Here is a 21,491-nt window from a genome sequence, read left to right on the forward strand (position 1 = left end):
TTGATCATTTGAGCCGGCAGGTGCTAGATTGAATGCATCTGCAGTTGACTGGACTTAATTCAACAAAGACTGTTGAGAACGTATGTGAGGTGTCATGCAGTTTAGGTTGAGAAGAAGTGCATATGAATTAAAGCTATTGCTAGTATGCGTTGTGATGTATGCCTTTGGTCTGCTGAGTCACAAGAAACTTCCTGTTTGTTGTTGGTTATCGGTGCAGCATGTACAGATCATGCAGGTTACTGCCTGCTGTTGTCATCTTCTGTTTCTGTTCTGTTGTTTTTCACAGGCAGATCCCTGCTGTCTGATCCTCCAGCGTATCTCTACTTGTTTAGTTTTCATCTGTCTTGATATTTCTTCCCCGACTGCCTTTGTCTCAAATGTTTTCGCTGACTAGCAGACCTTTTATTATCTGAACCAATTTCCCATTTGTAGTTCACACATTGACATCGGAGCAGTGGCACAAGTCTGAATTGAATGCCATCGGATTCATTTAAAGGCTGCAGCAGCTCAAGGTGAAACATGCAGAGAGAGTCTTATACTGCCTTCTTAGATCACTAATAAATCTTCTCATACTAGATCAGTCTATAAAAACTATTTTCCCCTCACAGTGCGACCAGAGGTTACAAACCCTCTGACAATAATCGTCAGATTAACAGTCTCTCCATGTATTTCCAATGTTCATTCATGCAAACTGCGTAGATGATTAAATGAAGATCCGGCAAAACGCATTTCATACAGCATGTGAGCAAATAGGAATTAACTCAACTTTAATGTCCTAACATTCAGTGCACTGTTGTTCTACTATTGTAAAACAAACAGCAGCTAGATGAAGCCAGCAACGTTACGTACTCCACGTCTGAAGGAAGTTGTGTTACTTGTGAACACCAGCAGCTGATCTCTTTACCTCAAGGCCCTACATGACAATATGACTTGAGCTGGTCTTAAAGCTGATCAGTCCTGTCTGTAAATGAACAAGTGCCCGTAGTCAGTTTGCTTCATTTGCACTGTGAAATCTATTATAATTAAATTAAGGCACTACTCTTGTTATAATTGGTGTATTCAATTCCCCTGTTTTTTGCCTCATTTCCACTGCATGGTTCTGCTCGACTCAACTCACTTTTGGTACCAACCTTTCTCTGAAACTGCCGTGACATCATCTTCAACGCCACACTCACTGAATCATTTCATCGGCAACCAAACAGGTGAACATCTGCACTTCGTCAAGTGTACAGCGTAGTTATGTGGACTGGCATTTTAAAAAAAATCCGAGTTGAGTTATGAAAAAAATTCAGCTCAGCTCGTTTGGAACCTCAGCCGAGGTGGTACCAAAAAGTTCCAGCTACTATCCACAACTTTTTCTAATGGAAAACCAAAAAAGAGCGAGTCGAGTAGAGCCATACCGTACCACACAGTGGAAATGCGGCACAATAAGCCTTATGTTAAGTTTTGTGTATATTCATCACCATAAAAAAAAAGATGAATAGTATGTAGTATGAATAAGATATTTCCTGCAGACTGCCACACCTTTCAGACATTACCCAATTAACAACAAATCATGTAATGTCAGGCTGTTTGAGAGATCAGGTTGCTGTGTGTGAACTGTAAAGGCTTTAATCACAGTATTATCTGTATGTGGTTAATAGCCGGCTGCATGTCAACATACTGCCTGACTTAGTATTTGTTCCTCTTTATGATTTCCCCTCTTTTTTCTCTGATGTATTTTGCAGATCTGAACTCTCTGAACAGTTTGTCTGTTGCAATCAGATGCAAACATGTAGAGTAAGCAATATCCTATCTGATGCAGCAAGACTCCTGGCTGAAACATTTTCAGTAAGAAAACATAGCAGTTGCTTGACATGACGAGCAGAAAGGTCTGGGATGAAATATAAAATATTTAAAGTTGGCATGATTTACTAATCGTACCGGTGCATGGACCTCGTTGGCCCTGAAGCCACAGAATGTTAAAAACTGAGCAGCTTATTCAGAGTGGAACTGCTGACTGCATGTTGGCCACTCGCCACAGTGATTTGTAGAACAGAAAAGTCTTAAGATTTACCAGTTTTCCTCTAGTGGTTTGTGATTACAGGCAATATACTATTACATTTTATTATAGAAGTACATCATATGTCAGTTTCAACCACTGGTTGCCATTCACCGTGCTGTTAAGCTATTCCTGTGAATGCTTTTCACTTAATTATATTTACATTGCAGCTCACAGCTTCTCTCTGAGTCTTACAGGCATAATGCACACGACCCTGACCAGTTTATTGAATTAAATCCATATTATACAGTCTGAGTGTAGCTGTTAGAAGCTGTCAGAATTGATTTTTTTTTAGATTGTCAGTTTTTGATTGCTTTCTCTTCTTTTGTGCACATGAACCTGATTAAATTCTGTCACTGGCACAGACACATCTTTGGTTACGTTGGCTGCTTGATGTATTTATCGATCAGCCAACAATCACGCACAATTACTCAATTGCCCATGACTAGAGCTGGGTATTGGACAGGCATCCTTTTTTCAGTCAGTCCTTTTTTACTACCAAATTGCACCTGTATCAGTATCACAAAACATCAAACTGAATTATTGATTAGATGGTTCTAGATAGATTATTTTTCTTTGTTGATGAATAAATGTTTGATCAGATGAAGTTAAATGTTTGTCCTGTAATTAGTGGAATGATTTGCCCACAAATTGTTTGATTGTTAAGTAGCAGATAGAGTAGATTAAAGTTGACTGTAAGGCGAAATGTGTCAGTTGTCGGTTTGCTTTGTTGAATTTTGTTAAATTTACACTTGTACTTAAGTTCAGGAATAATGTGTACCGGTACCAGCCCGCTCCCATTCCCAGGGCGTCAAATACCGATGCTTTGTCATGGCCGTCGGCGTACAATACCATCGCACAAGGCACCCTTTCGCGGTGGTAGGAAACGCACTGGGCTTTCCATTGGCTACAACATAAACCCACCGCAGCGACCGTAAACGCACAGGGAAAGTGCTGTGGTGACATAGTTGAAAGAGTGATTTCATCCAGGAGACTGCTGTATGTGTCCCGTGCTTCAAGTTTCACTTTCACTTTACAACCAGCTGTTCGTTCCCCGTGTCCCGTGTTCACAATGTCAAGTCACATTTGCACTGTAAAAACTTGTGCGATGGAAAAAGTGACGCGGAAGGGTCTGACAAAGCGTCAGTATGTGAAGAGTTGGGATGAGAACGTGTTAGAAGTAAAACCTTTTTAACCTTAAAAGTTAGTTAGCTTTGGGTCTTTGACTGGCCCTACACCCTACATCATCTGGAAATATTGCAGGACCCCAATAATTAGAGGCTGAAATATGTATCAAATACAACATTAAAACAATAAAAAACGAATTGGCGAGATGTAGCCGAATTTTGAAGATTTAAAAATGTGAAGTGAAATAGAGTTCCAACAGAGTTATAAATCAACACAGGTCATTATCAGAGTAAGCTGTGAGGGAACTGACCCCTCCTGAATTGTTCTCCAGCTCAGAGCTACATGCAGCTGTCTGACTTGATTGCGGGCTATTTGTCTTACTTTCAGCTGCTGTGATGTACTTTACAAACTCATACTGAAAATGTCTGGTGGTTTAGACATTTACATAGAGTATATATTCAAGGTTTCTCCCTTCTGGCATCCGTAGGAAACGGCTAATTCAACTCTGACAGACGTCATCAATCAATTTAAGGATAAACTTTTTTCACACCGTTTCATGCACACGCTTATGAATTGCTTTTCTTTCTAACTCAAACACACTTAAACATTGTACAGTCAGAGGGGTCACAGCAGTGTGAGTCCTTTGCTGAGTTCTTGGTGCACTGTGTCGCTTTGACCTGTCGTCTGGAGGATTGACCTGCCGTCTGGAGGATTGACTCTCTCGTTTTCCATCCTCACAATCCATTTATATCCATCGGGGTTAAACTAGTGCGCTGCCCTCGAGTGCCCAGGGTTCGCCCCTGACACCGCTTCAGGGATAAACCACAGATGAGTGAAGAGCAGAGACACCTCACTCTGCCTCTTCGTCCTTTCAACATCTTAACACTGTCACAGAGTGTAGTGGTAAAAGTACACTGAGGAGTCTGCCGGGAAGGACAGGAGATAACGCAGCGTGGTTTACAGTTACAGATAACAGCTGAGGCTGATGTGGGTCAAATTCTCCACAAGCCAAAAGCGTCAAAGATGAATCGTTCTGGGGAAAATAATGAAAGTGGTAAACGGCCGTTGAGCAGATAATGACTTTATTTTAGGCCTATACTGGGCATGTTGCTACGGAAACCAACCTTGTAAGGACGAGTGCTTTGCAGGGGTTAAACATCCATTTGTGTGCAGAGAGAATGTTCGATCAGTTTTTAATAATTGAGCCTGCCAAATTATGGCACCACTTGTGAATGAAGCCACACAGAAGGAGAGAAAGAGGTGTTAAAAGTTAATCCACTTCAGCCTGAGCTCCATGTAACATCAGCTCAAGTCAGCAGCTATAGTGTGAAGAGACGGGAGGGACAAAGTTAAGCAGCTTCAGCTCGTGTCAGTCAGTTAGAGCTCTGCAGAGCAGCAGTACATGTGCTGAGCCTGTGGCTGTAATATAAAGAGATAATAATATCTTCCCTGTATCTTCTAGTTTGCTTCAGTCCGCCTCTACTAAGCACTGACTTGTCAACAGTTCATTAAGTGATATAGTCTTTTAATCTTACCCAGCTTTTGTTTCTTTCAAGGACATTAATTGTGCTTTAATACTTAATATTTGTTTGGAGTCACCTCCCTAAATATCTTCTTTATGTCACATTATAAAGTGAACCATTTTTGCCTATCTGTTTGAATAGCTGAAGTGAATTTGAGGAGATAGTGAGGAACTCGCTCCCTGTGGCATGCGGTCTTGTTATCAGTTTGTGACTGCGCTCTTCACTTGCTCTTAAGAGTAAAATTATTTTGCAGATATGTTGAGCATTGGAGGTAATGATGCATGATATTGTGGTAGAAGGCATAAAGGCAAAATGCTCTTAGTTGTATTGGTTTTTATTTTTTTATCCATTGCCCTAGTGTCTAGTAAACTCTTACAGGGTGTATGACATTTTGGGGATCTATTAGCAGAAATAGAATATAATATTCATAACTTTGTTGTCATTGATGTATAATCACCTGAAACAAAGAATTGTTGTGTTTTCATTAGCTTACAATGAGCTCTTCATATCTACATATGAGGGGGTCCTCTTCACGGAGTCCGCCATGTTGCTCCTCCATGTTTCTACAGTAGCCCAGAACAGACAAACCAAACACTGGCTCCAGAGAAAGAGCCTTTCACGCTTTTATGTTACCTGAAGGCCACCGTAGTTCTCCGACATGCTTGTGAAACTGCGGTAACGTGGAACCGCAGAGTGCAAAACCGTGGTACGACCAGTCGCCGTTTGACTTCCGTTACTCCTAAAGTAGTGGTATTATGGTAGGGATGGCCTCTGAGCGAGGCAAACGGCATTACCACGGTTTTGCATTCGGCGGCTCACGTTACCGCAGCCTTGTAAAGGGAGGAGTGACCGGCGGGGTACTCAGTTGGTTACAATCTGCAAACACACCACTAGATGCCACCGAATCCTATACGCTGTCCCTTTAAATTAATAAATCTAGGGCTTAAGATAGCAAGCAGTTTCTGTACGGGACCCAGTTTGAGTAAATGTAGTGTATCTCTGTGGGTAGTAACACTCTTGTCATGTGCCATATCACAAATATCTGCTATGTCTTGATTCTCCCAGCTTTACTGGAAGACTCTTTTGGAGATGCTGCCAAGGAAATGCTAAATTGTTCTGAAATGGGTCATTTGGAACCACAGATCATCATTTTCATATAATTATTATGAACTATCTTTTGGCTCTTGAAGCTATCAAGTTAAATTCTGGAGAAATCCTGACATTTGAGAATACTCGCATCTTACCCTGCTGCCCTGAAGCTTGGATGGATTTCATTTGATTTCAGGGAAAGTAATTCCCAGAACCTTATTTAGAGATTTCACTTGTGCACCTTCAGTTTCAATTTCCTAAGCTGAATTTAGTAGTAGTGCTGAAATGTCTCTGCTGAACTTGTTTTGTTAGTCAATGCGCTTTTTCCTGCATTTGTAGTGAACTTGTTGGGAGTCCATCCTCTTGACACGCGGTCCTCTTGTGGAGCTTGAATCTCTTTCACCAGCACCAACCACACTTTTGATGTTTTGTTTTGTGCCGCCTACCTACCTGAGGCGACACAAACACTGTAAAAACAGGCTAATTATGTATTGTAGCCTAATTAACATCACAATAAAGGCATTGACTTGCAAACAGATGGTGACTGCTGTGATAAAACACACTCCGAGTCATCTTCTCTGTTTGGCTTTTACACACTAGTGCAGCGAATCAAATTAATATGACTTAGTAGATTTTACAGCACGAGGATACATTGATCTCTGTCGGGTTATCTTGAGTTTTTATTATTTCCAAGTCATTTCCATATATATGACCAACACATTATACAAGGATTTTTTTCTTCTCCAAAGTAGATATTTCAGTTCATCTTTCCCATTATTTGTTGATTTTTTTGTCTGTTTTTCTACTTTGTTCTATCCTAATCCCATTTTATACATTTACATATTCCTCTCATAGGTAAGCCCAGTGGGAAGTGTTAATACCCACCCACCAGTGTACAGTAGCACCACTGTCTCATATCCTGAAATATTGACTGTCGAGACAGAACTTGAGTCTCGATCGGTTATATCGATGGCAACACATACAGTGTGACATGTATAGTATCTGAGCAACCATCCTTTATTTAAAGTCTTTGCTTTTTCCCTCCTGGTGTTATTAGTGGTGAATCCAGTCTTGTGTTTTTCCATTTCAAACGTTGCACAATTGTATCCACACAGTGTTCGAAACGAGGGCTTGCTTACACTCCGTCTCCAGAGATAATGGCCAATTATAGCAGATGCAGTTCAGGTTATAGTTGTCTGAAGAATCGGCCAGCAGGGACCCCAACAGCACGGAAGGTGTGTGTGTGTGTTAGCTGAGTTTGCATGATCAGATATTTCCAGTATAATGCGAGGGAAAGCAACCATCGCCTTTCTAGTTATCACCTGTTAAATCATCTTTGTGGCGCTTTAAATGCTTTAAATAATTAATGGGAAAGATTGCACAATACCAAGCGCAACTCAGTGTCAGAGATGTGCTTCAAGTATTGCACATTCAAGGGCTGCATATTCACCCGTTATGTGTGCACATTATCATGTCATATTTAGAGTTGTTCTGATACCGATATCAGTATCAGAAATGCGTCCGATGCTGCCCAAAATTCTGGATTGGCAAGTACGCCAGTCTATGTACCAATCCAATACCATCATTTATTAACCCAGAAAAAAAACTAAAACTTTTTTTTTTGTTTAACCGGAAGTCAATTCTTCTTCGCCGCTCCAAAACAGTAGTCTTCACTGTGCTGTCGCCCACTGGCAACTACTGTCTTAGAGCAGCGAAGAAGAACTGGTTGCAGGTAGTTTGTTTCGTGACGTTAGCAAACAACAACAGTGCGGTGCTAGTGGAGAGCGTAACGGTAGTCAGAGTGAGGAAAATGTCAGCCATTTGGCAATATTTCACAGTGGGAAATCTGCTTTACATAAGGTTTTAACCTGAGCCAGGCCATACAACAAAGATAGTAATCATATCACATCCATACATGGTCAGTAGTAAACGGCTGTTAAATAATAATAACTATATATATATATTTTTTATCATGCTGGTATCGTATCGGTACTCAGTATTGGAAAGGAAAAAATGGTATCGGAACATCTTTAGCCATTTTGCAAGCATTTATATGAAGGTAGGAGAAGTGTCGGGCCCCCATGGATACTGGCATCCACCTTGCTGAAGTGTCACCGTAACAAGTGATGTTGAATCATTGCCAGCAGCTCTGTAGTGTGATTTGACCCTGCACTCTCTGATCTCCGTTTAGAAGGAGGAAGAGAGATTTCCTTTTGGGCATCAGTGAAATAACACATAATAATAAGCTGTAGGCTATTTTTGTGACCATCTTCATTGTTATTGTTTCCATAACAGTGTTGCTGTTATTTTAGTTAGTGGATTTGTCTAATGCTAGTGCTAATTGGTATGAGATTGCTGTTGTTTCTATTTTTTGCCTTGAGGCAGGAGTTTAAACAATAAAACCAGATTATTCTACACAACCAAAAAATAAATCTCTTTCACAGTTGAAGGGCGTGAAGTGATCATGAAAGACACTCGCTTTGGTGAGAGGCACTTTGTGAAACCTGATTTATGCTTCTCTGTCAAGGTGTTTTGGCTGTCTCACCATAGAAGCCTTCAGCACTAGAATTGATTTATTACTTTGAATAGGATTTCGCCCGTCTATTGTGATAGCGCCAATGCATCACTGTAGCTGGATGTGTCATACAATATCAGGTTGTGTGTCACGCATTCACCATACCCAACGTAATTCTGTTTACACTCTATAATTAGCTTAACGATATAGCCTGATGACAGAAGTTTGGCATCATTGCAGTAACAATTATTAAGCCTGTTTTCAACTTGCCTCATGTTGGCTGCACTATCCTATCAACAACTTTTTCTCCTTCTGGTGTCACCCATTGAGCTTATTCATTTAGCCACTGAAACACCCTGACTCAGAAGGCGTCCAGGAATCAGTAATGCACTGGAAAAAAACACAAAGTGCTGTGTTGATGACGGCTGTTGTTTCCGGGAAGGCCAGGTTGAGTAACAGATCCAGTAGTTGTAAGGCTTGTCAAATGTTATAATACTTTATTACACGGCTTTGTTGAATACTCGATACTGATAGGTCAATCACGGCAGTTTGTTATTGCTTTATATAGACCGTTGCTACGTGTAACAGACTGTTGCTATGGGCACAGTTCTGAAGTCGGACTCTGGAGGACCTTTTTTTTCAAATTATTGATTCTTTAAGTAAGTAGCCGTGTAATAATCAGGATAATGTACAGCTAGCAGGTCATTGTTGTGAAATAAACCCAGATCGGCTGATGCGGCGGGATGTTGCATTGCCCTGAAGAATGACCGGCTAGCTGTACATTATCCCTTACATAACATAGGGCTGGGCGATAATTCAGTATGATGATTTATCGTCTTTCAATGGAATCGTATTGTGATGAAATCATATATCAAGATATCATGATACACAATTGCGTTGTCTAAATTGATAATTGGCACATACTAACTCAAATTTCTCTGAAAATCTGATCAAACTCAGTTAAATCACACTATTGTCAAATCTGATTACTCTGTATTTGTGTGCATGCATGTAAGCATAGTCACTGTATAGCTGGGAATATTCTTTTTTTCTTTCTTTATAATTTCACTTGAAACTCTTATTTTCATTTTGCACTAAATTAGAAATCGATAGAAGATTTTGGCCCACTGCTACTATAAGAATGGATTTACAACTCTATAAAGATATTACTGTGACCATTATTTTATTCTCTTGTCACGACTATCACAACAGTAGAAATATTCAAATGACAAACGCAGCGCTTTTCTTGATGATGCTGCATTATGTTGTGGTTAAACTTTTTAAATTGGGCAACCCTGTTTTTTTTTTTGTTTTTGTTTTCTTGCCAGATCCCTCAGCGCCGAGGCCTGGTTGAAATGAATGAGGGGGCTGTGTTGTTTTTTCATTAACACAGTGCTGTTTTCTGTCTGCATGTGGCCTTCGGGGGTGTAACAGTAACAGTGTTAAAAAATGCAAGGAGCTGTATTGTTGAGGGTGTGTTGTTTCAGGTACCAGTGAGTACAACCCAGGAAGCCCAGTTTGAGCAATAGATCAATGAGTTTGAAGGCTTATCAGTTTATAATATACACTGTTTAACTTGCAAAGTAATTTACCAGGAATGTGCACTTGCACATCTTTGATTGGTCAACGCAGGGCTTTTGTTGATGACGTTGGTCACGTTATGTTCAGGCAAAAGGATGGCCAGATTAAACTGTTTTGCAGGACAGCACTGCGTTGCGTTGACGCCATTTCGAACGCAGTCTTTAAGGGATAGTTCAGGTGTTTTGAAGTGGGGTTGTATGAGGTACTCATCTTTAGTCAGTGCCAATTTACCTTGACATGAGACAGCTATACAGTCTATGTTTTTTCGACGGGGAACTTAAGTCGTTATCTATGCTCGCCAAAGCCACCAGACTCCATTGGGGAAAAAAGAGTCATTTTACCTGGCAGAACATGGGAGTTGCTGGTCTACCGCTGCCTCGTTCAGGTAGTTTGTTTGTGTTATTGTGTGACTTTGGTTAGTTCGGATTCACCAAAGTCACACAATAACACAAACAAACTAACCAATCGAGGCAGTGGAAGACCAGCAACCCCTGTGTTCTGCCAGGTAAAATTACATTTTTTCTTTCAATGGAGACTGGTGGCTTTGGTGAGAGCATAGATGGATACAATGGCTTCAGTTCTCTGTCGGAAAGGGTGAGTGAAAATATGCTAAATATAGCATACACTTAAACTGATTTTTTTAGATGGTCCTTCCTTTTAGGTGGCTAAAATACATTGTGCTGCCGGCCTCGTCCACAGCAGTACATCGCTTTGCTTCCATGCTGGTACTCCTGTCTGCTTCTCAAAACTGGAGGCCTGCCGACCTTCATTTACTGTAGGTAATACACTGACTATGGATAAGTACCTCATACAACCCCACTTCAAAGCACCCTATAAGGTGGGACTTCCAATCTAATCAAACCAAATTTCTGACCTCAACATTTTGAGACAAAGCAGTGTTAGTGTGCACAATGATCTGAGAAGTCAGCAGTTGGGGACTACTTCTTAATATATCCATGTTTTTATTTGACACTTTTACCCATCAATCTCTTTCCACAGATTATGCTACTACATCGTTATCTTAGCTAGCTATGTGACGAATGTATGTGGTCATCAACAGAGTTGTCTCAGGGAGAGAGAAACTAATCTAACAATAACTTTTCACCAGGAGTCCTGGAAGAGTCTGTTAGTCAGTTCATGGAGCGCTGATTGGATCTGTAACTGGTCCCGCTCTGTTCTGCTCCCCCCCCACCACCACCACCACCACCACCACCACCCCTCACTGTAGTCCCTCCTGTCTCCACTCAGCCAATCAAATATGCCGTCACCGCCGGGCTTATGACCCACACCAGTTGCTATAGCAACGCCGGCCTGCCTCCTAGAGAACATGTCATGCATGTTAAGTGGTTCTCGGATGCTCGCTCGTTGTCTCTCTGTCTTGCGCTCTCTCTGAAGTAGACACACACACACACGCACACGCACACACACACACACACACACACACACACACACACACACAGGATGAAGTGACTCTACAGACCAGACATAGTTAACATAACTGTTTGTTTTAGTGCCTCTGAAGCAGCACTTATAACTGCACCGCCTTACCCCTCAGTGTGTCTGTTTAAGCATGAGTGGCTGCAGATACATGCTGAATATCTTATCACTAAATGAATTTCTTACAACTTGTAGAATAAAGTGCTACATAAGGTTTTATGTATAAAATCGAAGTACAACTCAACTGCTTCACATGTGTGTGTGTGTGTAGATACGGCAGCATTTTAGCAGTCAAAGATGAGCATTTTCTCACAACAGTATTAAAGTTCTTTGATATCCCATCAAAAATATACTTCCTTTACTTCTTGTTCTGTTTTCCAGTCAATCTAAAACCTGTAAAGGTCTACTCTCCAATAAGAACATTTATTTACCTGGTGTTCAGTTTTTGGGCCATATGTTTCAGAGATTTTGATAAGCTCACCAACACCTCTGTGTCAAAGTAACAAACCTGCTCACAACATTATTTGCTCCAAACAGAGCCGTTTTATTACAGTTTATATCGGCTATTAGCTCCTAATGTTCCCCATAAACGGTAATTTCTGTTGGCCTGCTCTCTCTGTTTTCAGTGGCTACATTAAGTTTTATTACTCTTAACTGGGCTGTAATTCATTTTTTATCATTTAGGGATTATTAGGTTCAGCCCAGGTGAAGTTTCTGAACAGTTTTATTAGAGATCACGCTCCCCTGATTTCAGTTTGACATCCTTTTGAGATGTAGAGACACAAACACAGTCTGTCACACCACCTGGGATGACTGTCAGGGCAAATGTTTTGAAAAGCTTGAAATAGAGATGCTGCCCTCCAACCAGCTACCAGCCGTACAACTGCCTGCGCTCATATTGCCAGAATCAAACTCCTCACTGTTACTTAGTGAGAACATTTTTTTCAGTAAAATATATTAGCCCTATCTTGTACTATTTATATAAATGGTTAACATTTCTTACTTTTCTTCATTCTTTAATCTTCATTTCAAGGCATTTGGGATATCCACGCTGTGCTATGCATTGAGGAACTGTGATCAGAGCTCACGTTGCAGATGCTGCACGAGTGGTTTCAATACGACAGGATGCATTGGTAAAATGTGTGGCTTTCCTAATGACGTTTTTGCTGATTCACACAAACTGCATTTACAGTTTCTCCCTCGCAAGATTTAAACTGATCCTATTACTAAAAGAAAATGCTGAAAAATGTAAACTAGAGTCTATCAATCTATTATGCCACTTTTTTAAAGAAAAATGTCACTGTTTCCGGGTACTCATGTGAATATTTGCTTGTTTTCTTAAGCTGGGGACACACCAAGCCGTTATCAAAAAGGCCACCAGCTGCGTCGCCTCACGTCGCCTTTGTTTTGGCCAAAAAGCCGCACTCGAACACACCGCAAAGACTACAGCCAAGTTAGCATGGACGTTCTGCGCCTGCGTGAGAGGAAATAACTCCACACCAGCAGTATTTGTCATTCAAAAAGGGAAAACGGGAGACTGCTGATATACAAGCCGTTGTTATGATACGTACATGAAATAAAGTGGTGTTTGCCGACCATTTTCACACCACTCGCACTCACCCCTTAGCTTCATTCCAGGTGGCCATGTCGTTGTGAAAATATCTGTGTATTGGTTGAGATGAAGATGAAAAATGAGAAGATTCTTCTGTGTATTTCCTCGACTTTACTTGTTTGCTGTCTTCACTTCCGTTTCTCTTCTCGCGCACTGATTCGCTTAAGCTGAACAGCCAATCAGAGTGATTTCTCTCACCGACGAGCGGCAGACAGGTAAACAACAGGTTAACATGAGTGGGAGAGGACGGACCTGGACTTCTGCAGAAGTCTCGATGTTTGCTTGACATCTGGGCTGAAGAGAACATTCAGAATATGCTAAATAAAGTCCACAAAAATAGTGCTGTTTATAAAGTCATAAACTGGAGGAGAGGATTTGTTTGCAGTGGATCAGTGCCGAGTCAAAGTGAAAAAACGTTGACAGCATAAAGTCCGCGATTCCCTGCAGAGAAGTGGCAGCCCTCTAGATGACGTACACGCCCCTCGGCAACTTATTTATTTTTAAATGGTCCGCTTTGATTTGTGCACTGTGAAACCGCCCTTTGTCTTCTATGATAGTTTTCTCTCTGACCTGCACACGTTGATCTGTTCAGCTCAGTTTAAGGCAGAGACAGTCGGTGACAGTTTGTGCACCTTTGCAGAACCATAATATCATGTGTCAGGTCAGCGCTGATGTCACGGAGCAACCAAGAGGCACTAAACAGAGTGAACACGAAATGGGCTTTACATGTATAATTCATTCTTCTGCTCGGGCACTGTAACTGTTGTTATTTTAAGATTGGGATTTATTTATTTGGAGAGTTTGTTGTTGCCGTTAGGGTAACTGGCATTGAACTGAGAAAGGGGCGATAGAGGTGCGAAGTGAATACAGTTGGCAGCTTCTCTCCTGTCCTCCTAAATTGAGGAACAGTTCGGGAGACTCACTGCAAATTATTCATAGCCTCCTGTTGAGGCTGCTACAATCTGTGTGTGTGTGTGTGTGTGTGTGTGTGTGTGTGTGTGTGTGTGTGTGTGTGTGTGTGTGAGAGTGTGAGAGAAAGCCAGAGAGAGTGCCAGTGTGTCGAGAAAATGAGGAAAGCCAATGTGTGTAAGGATTATTTAGTTGTTGGTCGATAACGGGTCAGACAGGCTCCCAGTTTTCACACACACGCCCTCTTCCTCTTCCTCTGAGAAACAAACGTGACACAAGAAATGATTCAAATGAAGTTGGCTTCTGTCCCTTTGGAGGAAGATAATCTTAAAATGAAAGAGATGCAAAGGCTAAAACAATAAGAGCAAGCAGCTGAGACGTAACAGTCTGTGAGGTACAGAGGGATGATGGTGGATGTGGATGGTTAGCAGGTGGGACAGTGGTGAAATGACATAATAAGAGCTCTCCTGCCTCTGTTGTTTTAAAGCTGCACGACCGTGGCTTTAATCCAGTTACTTCCCTACATTTTGTGTTTGCTTATTATTAATTAGTAATGAAGTAGTGTGGATTATAAGTCTCAAGTGTCTCAAGGAGGAGCATTATCATTTCACTGTGCGTTTGGTGTCCTGCATCTACAGCTTGATTATTTTCAGCTACAGCCGGCTCTCTAAATGATGAGAAGTGTTTTAATCCGCAAATTAAAATCACTCAAGATGATTAGATGAGAATAAATGAGGTGACAATTCATTAACAGCAGTATCTTTGGTCACTGTCCTGTCAATAACAGTCAGATTTACAGTCATTCGCTTCCCACTGACTTCTCCACAACAATCACTTAGAGGGGTAGATTAAAAAGTCAACAGTCTATGTTGCATAGAAGTGGTGTACATCATCTGAAAGCTGGGAACCTTAAGATTAATTTGAGATGCACTGTGTGTCAAGTTGTTCTAGTCATTAATAAGAAATAAAAATGAATTAATAAATGAATGAATCAATTAAAATAAATTGTGAAAGTGTATTAGAGCGTAGAACATGATGATATAAGTTTGTCATGGCCGTTCCCATGCTCTATTGTGTCTCATAAATTGGTTGCAGCAATTTTTGGGTTGATACCATTTGTTACAAAGATTTAGTGCATCATTTTTAACCACTCGAGAATTGATAAAAACGATCAATAATCCCTCCAAAATACCACATTAAGACTCTTGCAACAATCTCTGAAAGACACAATAGCGTCCGGGACGCTGGCGGGCCGTCGGAGTGTTAAAGGGTTAACATTTTTCCATCATAGTTGTTTTTTTGACAGGAATCTGTGCAGATCCTCAGGCGCCTCGTAGGTGTCCCTGTCTCCATGTTGTTTGTCTTTACTGTGTTTTTGTTTGTGTATTTGTACTGTTTCTGTGCCCCTGGCTGTAGTGGGTGGACTCTGTAGAGTACAACACTGCCACAGGCTACCTATATATGTACTGTAGAACCGGTTTCTCTATTTGTTACATGATGTTTTTTAGCATGAATGTGATTTGTGTGTGTGTGCAGGTGGAATAATCTGTTATGTAAATTCATGTTTTTACAGATGTACTTAAATGTAGGGTTTTAATTTTAAATTAAGTGTTAAAAATATTGTAGTGTTTGATGAGAAATGAAAGCATTTATATTGTATATAGTATTTTATAAAAGGTTAAGGGTTGTTTTACTCGCTTGTGGACCTTATTCTTCATTCTTAAGGCCCAGACACACCAAGCCGACATTAAAGAACTAGCAGCGATGAAGGCCGATTGTTGCGTCGCCTCACATCGCCTTTGTCACGGCCGACAAGCTGCATAGTAGCAGCATAATGCAAGTTATCATTTCAGTTAAAGTTTTGGATTGCCGATCCACAGACGCCCCAGGATTATATCCTTCCTTTATATGTGCGGCCACGTCAGCAGTATCAGGCCTCTATATCCTTTTGTAGGTTTAATGTCTGTGCAGCAGGAATATCAAGTGTCAAAATCGATTAGTAGCTCATATGCATGCAAGTGGGTCAAATCCCAGACATTAACCCCCTTCTGCCTCTGCATACTGAAGTTTGAGCTTGGAAGTGCACAGGATAACTTCTGATTTTATTAAATATTACAATTACATACAAGATTACTGACTTACTTACTTGACTATAAATAGACTCTGTGGTTGTAACGATTGCTCGCAGTCTTGTTCAGATGACAACCTGGCTTTGGGACAGACAGAGATGTGTGTGTGGTGTGTGTGTGGTGTGTGTGTGTGTGCAGTTCAATGTGGTGAAACAGGGGGCTCTCCTGCCCATGCTAGTCCTCAGTACAAACACTGTGTGGAAGATCGTATTTAAATACACACTCTCTTAGCCTGCCCCCTACTGTTGCCCAGACCTACTTTCAAACACACACGTATACACTCACACACACTCTGGGGAAAATACACCCTTAAAACAGGTTGTAGGTGGACAGAAGTGGACTGGCGCTGAGCTGTGAGTTAAATGAGTGTTGGGTGATTTTTCTAAACCCACTCTGCCCAGTTTAAACTCAATTAAGCCGTTTGGAGATAGACTTTGGCCAGAGGACTTTGTGGATCATACTGCCTCTTGTGGTTGAGAGCGGTAGTGCTCCTCCTCTGCTCTTTGCTCTCATTAGCATATGAACAGGTCAATAAACTAATGTTATAATTAACATAGCCGCCAGTCTTCTGATTGAGAATTTTCCCTCATTCTTAGCATCTGTCTGCAAGGCATTTTGGGATTGTTTTCATTGAGTTTGCATCATGTGTGGCACCTGGGAATTTTCACAACTCAGGAAAGGATTTTTGGAAATCATATTTATCTCCAAACTTTGTCTGAAAAAAGATTATATTTCACTTTACCAGAGGGCATTAAGTCATAGCACCTCTCTACCTTCTGTTTAATACTTTCACAAAGTTTAAAATGCTGTAATGTCACTTTTAACTGATCTTACTCGTCATTTAATAAAGTTTAGTTAATGTACTATGGCAAATTTATAAAAATGTTCAGGGTTCTTTCTGAAATTGTTCATCAACAACACTCCTGTGTACAAATCCCTCACCACACGCCTCACAATATTTTGCTGTTGTAGTTCTCAAAGTGGCCAGTTGGTGTCCTCCTCTCCCCATTTCCACCTCCACAGCCTGAGTGAAAGATTGAGCCATCTCTCTCTGCTTTCAGTGACATTTTACAATTGTGACAGTTTGGACACTGAGACTTCACACATCATATAAACTGTCCGGTGTTAACTAATGTTAAAAAACATTTTGGTCATAGTTTTATTGAACAAATCAACAGTGATTTAAGGCGATCACTTCATTACCTTTTTAATATCTTCCCTTCAATATCCAAATCAGGCTTGTGTTTGTGTGCACATGCTTATTTATAGCCACAAAAGAGCACCTGTATCAGTCATAATTGTTACTGGTTTAAAATGTATGTTTTAATAATCATTTTCTCTCTTTTCTCTGTGTTTTTTTTCCAGGAGCTGAAGAGAGTTAAGTGCCAGCAAGTTGTCCGTCCTGGAGCCTCTCCTCCCTGCCCTTCCAACACTTTTCCCCCAACCGAGCGGCTGTCTTGTGCCTCCATCTTTTGGACCTGAAACACACTCAGTCCTGAAGACACACATACACACGAGTTACACACCTCACCGCCAGCCCCACTAACCAGGATGATCACCTCGGAGCTCCCTGTCCTTCAGTGAGTGAAACACACAGTTGAGAGAAAAAGAAAATTGCATGCATTTACTCTTTGTGGTTTTATAATCCTTCACGGCCTCTTGGACCCTCTGTTGCCGTTTTTTTTGTTTTTTTTAAATACAAACTATCACACAAATAAGAAAATCGGCAGCTCAGCCTTTTTTTAACTATGCACCAAGAGTGTGGAATTCCCTACCCAAGGCTCTAAGAGATGCAAGCACAGTGATAATTTTTTAAATGACAATTGAAAACGTATTTATTCAGCATTGTCTTTAAATAACTGTCACTCTTCCTGTGTTTTATACTTGTCTTTTATATGTTTTATTTTTCCCATAACTTCTTTTGTTTTATTGCTTGGTTTTATCGTGACGTGTTCATGTTTTAATCTGTCCGTTTTTATTTAGTCTCTTGTTTCTCGACATTGACCTACTCACCATGTATGAAAGGTGCTTTATAAATAATGTTTATTATTATTGCAGTACTGTAGAAAAAGCTTTAAAATAAGTGGTGCTCTTTGTAGTTTGTACTGGTTATCCCTCTGTCAGTACAAGTACTTTGGTTTGCTTTTCTTGCTTTCACGTGAAGAGTAATATCCGTCATTTGCTCTGTAGATGAATAAAAGCTTTCGAATGCATAGGAGTCATATGTTTTTTTTCCTGTGTTACTCTCTCAGGGACTCGTCCAATGAATCTGGGGCAACAGACGCAGTGGGTTTAAGTATAGGCATTGGTGAGATTGAAGATCCAGAGGTGAAAGGCAAGAAGAAGAGAGGGAGGCCCGGAAAACAAGCCCCGGTATGAGTCTGTGTCAGTGGAGGAAATGGGTGTGATTGTACGAGTGTGTGCTGCAAGATTTGAGGAAACAAGCTATTATGACCCCCAGCGTATGTAAGTCTGTGTTTGTGTGCACCTGGAAGTGTATATTTCTGTTTCTCGTGTGAGTGTTTGGGTTTCTTTGTTTCCTCCCTGCGTTACTGACTTCTCCGTCTGTATAGACAACCAATAAGAAGCCTCGGAAGTCGCCGACGGACAAGGCCGCGGGCGTAGCGAGAGGGCGAGGGAAAGCCAACGGCGTGGCTCAGCATAATGGAGACGGCGGAGACCCCGTCACTCTGTTTGAAGTGGTCAAACTGGGCAAGAGTGCCATGCAGGTGGGTGAATGTAGTTGTGTCCATACTCAAAACATAAGCTTTATAATATTTGCATTATTCATTCAAATATATGTATTTGGCTCACTGTTGTGATTGTGTGTTTCCTTCTGTGTGTGTGTGTGTGTCCAGTCTGTGGTGGATGAGTGGATTGAGTCGTATAAACAGGACAGAGACTTGGCGCTGCTGGATCTCATCAATTTTTTCATCCAGTGCTCAGGGTGCAAAGGTAAGACTAATGAGAACTACTGAAATTTGGTGTCGTTTTGTGTACACGTGTCAAACAACTGGACTCAAAGATCTGATTAACATCCTGTCATCATTGTTCTGTAACCAGGCACCGTGAGGATTGAGATGTTCAGGAACATGCAGAACGCAGAGATCATTCGCAAGATGACCGAAGAGTTTGATGAGGTAACCGTCTGCTTCAGTCCGAGAGTAATAAATGTTCAAGTCAAAGTGTTGTCTTTGGTTTGCAAGGATGTATTGCTGTATTTATCAGCAAGGAACATGTGTTGCCTGTCCATAGAAGCTGTGTGCTCTTCTCAGGTTGTGGTTATAGCAGGAATAATCCTCCACAGGATAATAGGGGTGGGTAAAAAAATTGATACAGCATAGTATCGCAATATTTTGATCTCAATCTTTTATTGTGTAAACTACTGACGTCTAAACAATCCGACGGCAGGCCAATCCGCTATTCTGTCTTTCAGAGGTTGTAGCGGGCTCAGTCTTAAAGCTAGAGTGAGGATACAAGCTATGTCTCTTATCAAACCAAGATGAAATTCACTGAGCTCTCACACCACGTTTTACTTTTTTCTTGTACCATCTTCTCACAACATGACATTTTTTAACAGAGCCAAGACCAAAACAAATAGCAGCGGTTTAACAGATAAAAGGGGTTCTGTTCTTTTTCATTGGTAACAAATGTATTCTCAGCTTAAACCATAAAATCATAACAAGCAGCCAGAATGAACAAATGTGTCCACGTTACTGAAAACATGTCCCTCATCTTTCTTTAAAGCAACTCTGATGGGAAAGTCGTGCTGGTACCAGATCATTCTAATAAACGCTAATGAAATCCCTCTGATCACTTTGTTTCTGTCAACAGGACAGCGGCGATTACCCTCTCACCATGCCAGGGCCCTTGTGGAAGAAGTTCCGCTACAACTTCTGCGAGTTCATCAGCGTTTTGATCCGCCAGTGTCAGTACAGCATCATCTACGACGAGTACATGATGGACACGGTGATCTCCCTCCTCACCGGGCTGTCGGACTCTCAAGTGCGAGCCTTCAGACACACCTCCACATTGGCAGGTAACGACACCGGCTTTATGGGGACTGCAACGGTTCTTATCATTACCATAAAACATTTATTTTTACAGCTGCATGTCGCTGAAGAGTAATTAAATGAGTCACACACACCTCTACATTGGCCAACAGTGAATGATAACAACACTAATGTTCTTTTAGTAGCGCTATATCTTACAAGTGGCAGATAATGACAATAAATAAAGGTCTGTAAAGATAATAAAGCAGTTAAAAACAGTTGAAATGCCACCCATCACTTGAAAAGTTGTTTGATTTGATGTGAGAGACCGCTGCATCTTCCTGCTTTTGATACACCATATTTGCATGTAATTATTTTGTTTGCCACAATAAAAAAATTGAAGATTCCTGTGTTGTAAACTTGATATTGTACAATTTAATTTATACTTGTATACAGGTCTTTTACAAGATCACAACATCAGACATGTATGTATTTCGCTTGGAAAAGTCTGAAGCATTTAAATATGTATTTATTACTGAGCCTTAAATGTGCATTTTTTTTTTTTTGTTTCTGCTGCACAGCGATGAAGCTGATGACGGCGCTGGTGAATGTGGCGTTGAACCTGAGCATTCACCAGGACAACACCCAGAGACAGTACGAGGCCGAGAGGAACAAGATCGCCGGCAAACGAGCCAACGAGAAGCTGGAGCTGCTGTTACAAAAGAGGAAGGAGGTCGGCTGACGTTTGATGTGACTTTTCAGATTTGATATTAGAATCTTTTTAGAAGCTTTTTACACAGAACTTTCAGGCATACAGCTGAAATTATTTCTCAACTTAGTGTATTATGGTATGTTCTATTAATTAGGAGTAACAGCTGTTGTTATTGTTTAGCTTGTTGGGATACTCTGCTGTATATCAAAATGTTTATAAAAATGTCCACAGATGGTGTAGCCTACAACTTTGTGTTTTTGTCTTTGCAGCTTCAGGAAAACCAAGATGAAATAGAGAATATGATGAACTCCATCTTCAAGGGAATCTTTGTGCATCGCTACAGGTACACTTTGTGCATGTTGATGATTATTGCTATTTGTATTTTTTTAGAAGATAACATTACTTCAGTTAGTTCTAGTGATGCTTAATAGCAGCCCAGTCAGTCCTAATGACCGCAAACATTGATCATGTTGGTAGTTAACAATCCGACGTGACCAGTTTTTGTCAAATGTTGTCTGTTCTTGCAGTTTAGAGCCTTGTTTTTCACAATAATAATAACAATAATAATGATGGTCGTGATTTTATTTTCCAGGGATGCAATTGCTGAAATCCGAGCCATCTGTATTGAGGAGATCGGAGTGTGGATGAAGATGTACAGCGATGCTTTTCTCAACGATAGCTACCTGAAATATGTTGGTTGGACACTACACGATAGGGTAAGCACACAGTCGTATCACCGCCTCACTGTTCAGTTGTTGTTTTCTCACATTTCTTCAAGACTTGGTTGATGTTTTAATGCACCACTTACTGAATTGATTCAATG

The 21,491-nt window shown here is 40.8% G+C and overlaps 1 protein-coding gene across 2 annotated transcripts in view; it reads left to right on the forward strand.

The window, feature by feature from the left end:
• The window catches only part of stag1a (STAG1 cohesin complex component a), a 48,799-nt gene that overhangs the window by 15,117 nt on the left and 12,191 nt on the right, over nucleotides 1-21,491 (forward strand). For both annotated transcript variants that reach the window (XM_074661412.1, XM_074661411.1), the window contains exons 2-10: nucleotides 17,330-17,544; nucleotides 18,217-18,337; nucleotides 18,538-18,693; nucleotides 18,823-18,919; nucleotides 19,028-19,104; nucleotides 19,799-20,003; nucleotides 20,538-20,689; nucleotides 20,938-21,011; nucleotides 21,261-21,384. In XM_074661412.1, coding sequence (XP_074517513.1) covers nucleotides 17,516-17,544; nucleotides 18,217-18,337; nucleotides 18,538-18,693; nucleotides 18,823-18,919; nucleotides 19,028-19,104; nucleotides 19,799-20,003; nucleotides 20,538-20,689; nucleotides 20,938-21,011; nucleotides 21,261-21,384 — 1,035 coding nt within the window. In that variant the 5' untranslated portion in view covers nucleotides 17,330-17,515. The remainder of the gene's footprint in view (nucleotides 1-17,329; nucleotides 17,545-18,216; nucleotides 18,338-18,537; nucleotides 18,694-18,822; nucleotides 18,920-19,027; nucleotides 19,105-19,798; nucleotides 20,004-20,537; nucleotides 20,690-20,937; nucleotides 21,012-21,260; nucleotides 21,385-21,491) is intronic.

This window comes from Sebastes fasciatus, chromosome 15 (assembly GCF_043250625.1).
Source record: "Sebastes fasciatus isolate fSebFas1 chromosome 15, fSebFas1.pri, whole genome shotgun sequence".
Taxonomy (NCBI): Eukaryota; Metazoa; Chordata; class Actinopteri; order Perciformes; family Sebastidae; genus Sebastes; species Sebastes fasciatus.